General features: G+C 35.2%; 1 protein-coding gene across 1 annotated transcript; it reads left to right on the top strand.

Annotated features, from left to right (window-relative positions):
* Positions 1–718: 718 nt before the first annotated feature.
* Positions 719–3,907, top strand: LOC109115936 (cytochrome b561 domain-containing protein At2g30890-like). The gene is made up of 4 exons (XM_019200604.2): positions 719–1,482; positions 1,697–1,858; positions 2,752–2,900; positions 3,272–3,907. The coding sequence occupies exons 1-4, from the start codon at positions 1,336–1,338 to the stop codon at positions 3,579–3,581; spliced, it is 768 nt and encodes a 255-aa protein (XP_019056149.1). The 5' UTR covers positions 719–1,335; the 3' UTR covers positions 3,582–3,907.
* Positions 3,908–6,808: the final 2,901 nt, after the last annotated feature.

Raw genomic sequence — 6,808 nt, 5'->3', positions numbered from 1 at the left:
GAGGCCGAGATCATTACCAAATGTCAGTGTTGGCAATTTTTAGTACGAAGTAGCCGCTTTCAGACTCTAACCTGCATGAGGGATTTTACCTATTATTGCCATTGCATTGCTCCAACCTCCAAACAATGACCCCTCCCATCTCCCAACTCCCAAGTTTACCCTTGTCATGCTTACGTAGAACCTCCGTCCAATTTAACTAAAACCGACACATCACAAAAAGGGGATATTTTGGTCATCACACAAGAACGATAAAATTACCAAAATACCCTTTGTTTTGCACATTGATTGATTTGATACAGGTTGAGACTTGTTTGGACTCACCTGCATCATATGTGAAAATTCTGCGTATCTGATTCTGTTCAACAGTTGTATTATATATATTATTGGGTGCACTCTCCTGTCTCTCTCATCAGTTGTGATTTGTGAGGGTAGTGGGGATGCAAAAGATGACGTTTACTTGCATACCCAAATATGCCAGCACTTAACACTTTTTTCAAACATCCCTCTTCCATTAAAAAAAAAAAAGAAAAACCACTGACCTTTTTTTCCCTTTCTTCTCTGCAACTCCACATTCTCTCCTCCATCAGACCAAAAAGCCTGTACAAAGTGAGGTCCACAAGGTTGATTTTACAACAGGTCCACCACTTGTTTTTTCATACTTAAATCTACCAACCAACAGCATCAAGACTCCATCTAGAAGACAAGAATCAAAACCAACTTTTGTTAATCCAAAACTGGTACAATTTGATTTTTTCAACGTTTTATTATTATACTTACTGATAATCCCACTTGTCTTCTTTAAAAAGAAAGACAATGCGGCTTATACAGGAGTGAAGATGAAGAAGCTTTGTTCAACTAATTAGCTCTCTAAAGGGTGGGTCTGCTTTCTTTGGAATATCGGAGAATTTCAAACGCATTTGCCTATGCAGAGGGAAAGAAGATAAGATGCTGAGGCTTTTGCTGAATTTGGCATTCCTTATTTTAAGGACTTATCTCATTTTTGCAGTTAAAATGCCCCTGGTAATACTGAGTTTTTAACTGCAAAAAGGATAAGTTCCTTAAAATAAGGAATTCCAAATGCAGCCTACTGGCAGAAGATATATAGATAGATTCAGAGGTGTTTTCTTCAAATGGGTCTGTTCATTTACTGAAGATCATCTAGGTTAGCCTGTCTGTTCATCAATTATTCTTCTAGAAGATCTCTCTCTCTCTCTCTTTCTCTCTCTCTCTCTCTCTCTCTCTCTCTCTGTTGTGTTGGTGGACTGGTTTTCCATCGTTCACATTGCATCAATAAGAATAGAAAAAGAGCTGGCTAGCTAGTAATTATATTAGAGAATGATGAAGATCCTCCGGGAGCTGTTTTCTTTATTCATTCCTTCAAGTTTTGTTGTTGTCGTTGTTCTTCTTCTTCTACCTTTGGTGGAATCATCTGATGAACAGGCCAAACAAGTTGGCAGGAGCATCAGAAAGGACAGTCAGAAGGTATTTGATAAACTCTACAGTTGTTTTAGACCCATGAATGTTAACTGTTATATTTCTTTTTCCATTTTTTTTTATGTTTTCTTTGTATTATCCAGATCAGGCTATATTTCCTTCATATTCAAACAGAATGCTGCTGTAATCAATACATTGAATGTAGAACAACACATGATATATAGCTACTGATGTTACAGCTGCTTTTCTGTTATATTTACAGATGAGCCCAGAACTCTCACATGAAGTTATACTTCATGGGTTTCTCCTTTGGGCTTCAACGGGGTTCCTAATGCCTGTTGGGATACTTCTAATCAGAATGTCCAATACAGAGAAATGTAAGAGAAGACTCAAGGTTCTCTTCTATGGTCATGTTATTTTACAGGTGAATCTCTCTCTCTCTCTCTCTCCCTTCTGTTAATCATGACCTATACACTCTACGAGTCAGAAAAATGTTCATACAAGTCTTCAACTTATGAGATGCCCCACTACAGCCTTTAATGATGATGGGGAGGATTATAAAGTAAATGGTTCATGGTGTAGAAATAGTTTATTTAGCCCACAGTTTTTAAGTAGTTAAATAACTAGGTCCTCTTTCCTCTTCTAGTTGATCATAGAGGTTATCATTAGTACTTGGACACATAAGGATAAGTAATTATTAAAAGTAATTTAGTGAACCAAAATCAACAACATCCCCTTTTGCTTCTAATGCTACCATTCATGAATTGACTATCAGATAGCGTATGCATTTAGGTCATGGCCTTTCTAAATCACCAAACCCCATGCTACAAAGGGCAGTTGATAATATTCTTGTTACTAAAATGATCACTACCGTTCTAGTATTCTAGTTTTGTTTTCAAATTCATAAGGTTCTCTCAACCGATATACCATACCTGACACATACTCTATAAGAATAGAAATAGATCCTTTTGTTTTTCCTTTTGGAAAGGAAAAATGCTGTTGACCAGAAAAGGGTAACAATTCAAAGATTGAAAAATTGCAATATCACTTTACCATTGATCCTACAAACATGTATCGAGGCAAGTTTTATATTAGGACATTGGTGGCTTGAAATTTTTTCTATTCTACCAGAATACTAGTTTAATTTCAAGCAGGCACAAATTAGAATGAGTTAACAACTTTTGTTTTAACTCATTATAATCATAACATGTATAGGTGCAAGTGTCAAGGAATTTGGGGCTTACAAGATTAACTTAATGCACGGTTCATATGGTTGAATTTTCTTCTTTTTTTTTTTTTTGTTTTCATTTGGAACAGGCACTTTCAGTACTTCTTTCTACAGTTGGAGCAATTTTGTCCATCAAATATTTCCAAAATGCCTTCAATAACACTCACCAAAGGATAGGAGTGGCCCTCTATGGTATCATATGGGTGCAAGCTCTGATCGGGTTTTGCAGGCCTCAAAGGTAAATTTGATTGGTTTCCTCAATGTTACAAAGCCTTGTCAATCAATCTGGTGAGTGAGGCCAAGTTAAGACATTTCTGAAGCCTAAATGTGAGTGGGGAGGCATGAAAACAAACTTGATCACAATGGTCCACTTTCCCTTGGTTTTCTTACAACTCTTTACCTTGATTGAATCACTTGAAACACCTATATGAAGAAGAAAATTCAAAACCCAATTTCAGTTATAACTATTTAATTCTTCTTAGTAACTATTTGTTTTTAAATTTGTTAAACAGGAAGTGATCCCAAATTTGTTAAGAGAGAGAGAGAGAGAGAGTTTCTTACTGTATACTTAACTCATTTTTCTTTTTTGTGTTGTTTTTTAATCTACAGAGGATCAAAAGGAAGAAGTGTTTGGTATTTTGTTCATTGGGTAGTTGGAACTGGACATTCTGCACTGGGGATCATCAACATATATACTGGATTGCTAAACTACCATAAAAGGACATCTAGAAGTATAAGCGTATGGACTATACTTTTCACAGCTGAGATCTCTTTCATTGCTTTCCTCTACCTCATCCAAGACAAATGGGATTATATGAAGAAAAAGCAAGGAGTGATTTTAGGTAATGGACCAATTATCCCCACTGATCAACAGATCTCTCCAAGAGACGATCAAAAGGAGTTGAATGCCCCCTGTTGAAAAGGAAATGGATTGACTGGTTCAACTAACATCAAATTAATTCTTTTAGCCCTTGTTGGGTTTCTTTCCTCAGCTATGACAGATTGGATTTCTTGAAACTGTGGCATCGGATCAAGCAGCATTGGCATTGGAAAAGGGAGAATCTCCGAAGAAGATGAACAAATTCGGGGATGGTTTAGGCAACTCTTATGAGGGTTGTCATCAAGTTATGCAGTTAGATTCTAAGAATTTTCTTATGATACTAACCATGATTACTACAAAAATTGTAATGATTTCTCATTTTGTGTTCATACATTTATTTGAAGTTAATTGGTGTTTGTGTCTAAGCTTTGGTTTTCCGGTAGATGTTTGGCATCCATGATGATTTTATTTATTTATTTATTTTTTTTTTTTGAAAATCACTGCCATGTCGGAGCCACACCTGCGTTAGAGGAATCAGTGTTGTAATTTCTGTTTGGTTGGTCGATTTTGATGATTTTCATGAAACCAACCAAAAATTGATACTTGAAATCAGCCCTTTCCAAAAAATGATTTCCTGATTTTTAGCTGATTCTGATTTTTTTAGGATGACATAGCATTGAATATAACTCTAATACAAAAATAATCGGCCTTGAGAATCAGTACCAAACAGACTCAAAGCTGATTTCTCGAAAATCGGCCTTACATGGCAGAAATGTTAACAAATAACAAAATAGGGAGTAGTAGAAGTAGGGCTTGGGGAAAATGGCCTGATAAGATTTGGGTCTATTATAGATTTTTTTAAAGAAAAATAAATAATTTTCTTTTTTAACTTTTGGGAGTTGGAGGAGCCTTAGAGAGTGATCATTTACGTTTTAGTTCAAGTTTTAGAGGGGCCAAGGACCCACTTTATTACGTTTTTGACCCAGGCTCCACTTAGTAACCATATAAATAATGGTTACACAATAAAACAAAAGCAAAAGCAAAGATAATGAGAAGCAAGAGAAGAGAAGAAAAACGAAGCACACACAGATTTACATGGTTTGACCTTTTGGTCTATATCCATGAGCAGTGGAGGAGTAGAAATTTACTAAAGCTATGTTTGGTTTGAAGGAAAAAGTAGGGAAAAGAAAGGAAAGGTAGGGAAACCTATACAATTTCCTTTCTTTTCCCTACTTTTTCCTTTAAACCAAACATAACCTAAAGAAACAATAATAGAATGCCAGGTTGAGCAACCTCTCACGCACAAAACCTTAGCACCCAAATACACCCAAACTCCAAACTCCCACTCTCTCACTGTTTTATTTGCATCTACCAAGTACCTCAATTGAATGGGAGCTTGGACCAAAACACCAGAGTTTTAGTTCAAGCCCTCAACTAAAATTTTAATTCCTATGGGTTGATCCATTTATAAACAAATATACAATGTCATATCAAAACCCAGTTTAATCAGATTGGATTTTATCTCTGCTAGGATCAAGATCTTCTGATCCATTGACAGCCTTACCATAGTTAATCCTTCTGAACTCTTAATTATTCTTCTTTCTCATAATGTGATTTTAGGTGAAAATCCAATGGAGGCAGAGTTGGCTATTGTCACTCCATTTTTCTGAACCTAATTAAACTTCCTATGCTTAATTGGCATTTTTCAAGTACAGGAAAGAATCAAATATCACAAACTTGTAAAATAAGAAATTTTACAATATGCCACTTCTGACCATACCAATTCTATGCTATATCAACTCGCTGAATAAAAGGGAAATAGACCAACACTCCGCATTCATGTTGCAGGTTGCAGCCAAGGATGCCAACTGATCATGTTTGGTTCAACCTGAACCAACCGCCAAATGAGCTGAGGTGCAACTTGGGCTTGGGTAAGGTTGAGGGTCAATCCAAGCCAAACCCTAAGAATTTAAACCTTGGGCTGTCTGGCCCAGTCCAGGTTGGTTAGAGACTCAACTCAATTTTTTAACATGATGTATACATCCATCTTTTGTTGGGCTTTATTGCCCCATTGTGAATAGAGTTGGGCTTGGGCAATCCCTCTACAGAAGTCAGTTGTTCCAAGACATCCAACTGAGTAATCTGGTTAGGTTGTTCCGGAGACCCTGACTTTCTTTCTTTCTTTTTTTTTTTTACAATAGGTGAACTCTAACCATACAATAACATATAATCCACTCCTAAGGGTGGCCATGAGTCAAGTTTCTCACGAGCCATTCAAGTTCGGCTCGTGAAAAGCTTGACTTGGCTCAATTTAAACTAACCTTTGAGCCAACCTCGAGCCTGATATATAGGCTTGTTTGCTAATCAAGCCAAGCTTGAGCCTAGTGAATCTTGACTCGTGAGGCTCGCGAGCCTAATCGAGCCTAGTATAATAAATAAATATTTTTTTATTATATATATACATGCATACATACATACATACATACATACATACATACATACATACATACATACATACATACATACATACATACATACATACATACATACATATACATACATACATATACATATATAAATATATATAGTAAATAAGTTTTATTATATATATAATATTTTTTTATGTATAATAATAAATAATTTTTATAATTCTTATTTTTTGTATGTAAAACAAAAACATTTTTATATGTATATTTTTATTATTATATGTATAATAATAAATAAATTTTGTAATTCTTAATTTTTTGTATATAAAATAAAAAAAAAATATTTTTATATATATACTTTTTATTTTTTTTAGAAAAAAAAAACTTAGCTTGTAGTCGAGCTCGAGCTGAGCCAAGCTCGAACTTGCAAACTTTGAACTAAGTCGAGCTCAAGCTCAAGTCTCTAGCTCGAGTCGAGCTCGAGCTCAAGCCTAACACAATTTCAACGAGTCGAACTCGAATAGCCAAGTATTCGGCTTAACTCGGCTCGAATCCACCCCTATCCTCTCCTAACCCTTAAAATATTTCCAATGACAAAAGTTGAGTGATGTGGGGCACAATCCATTTACTTTTTTTACTAGTAAGTATATATGCATGTGCTTTGCACGTGGCAATTCTAGATGATGATAATGATGTATCCATAATTTTGTATAAAATGTATGCATTTTTTTTATATTTTTGTTTTTTTATTAGGCTCAGTTTGGTAGTAGTACAAATACAAATATGTAAAGTGCAAAACCTTGTATTTTGTATTATATTTTATGTATTTGCACTGTACATATTTGTATTTGTAACCTTTCCAAACTGAGCCTTATTAATCAAATGTACATTGCAAAATCC

The sequence above is a fragment of the Nelumbo nucifera genome, chromosome 3, assembly GCF_055504915.1.
Source record: "Nelumbo nucifera cultivar China Antique chromosome 3, China Antique-T2T, whole genome shotgun sequence".
Lineage (NCBI taxonomy): Eukaryota > Viridiplantae > Streptophyta > Magnoliopsida > Proteales > Nelumbonaceae > Nelumbo > Nelumbo nucifera.
The sequence above is the reverse complement of the archived record's forward strand: the minus strand, read 5'-3'. Positions and strand labels throughout refer to the sequence as shown.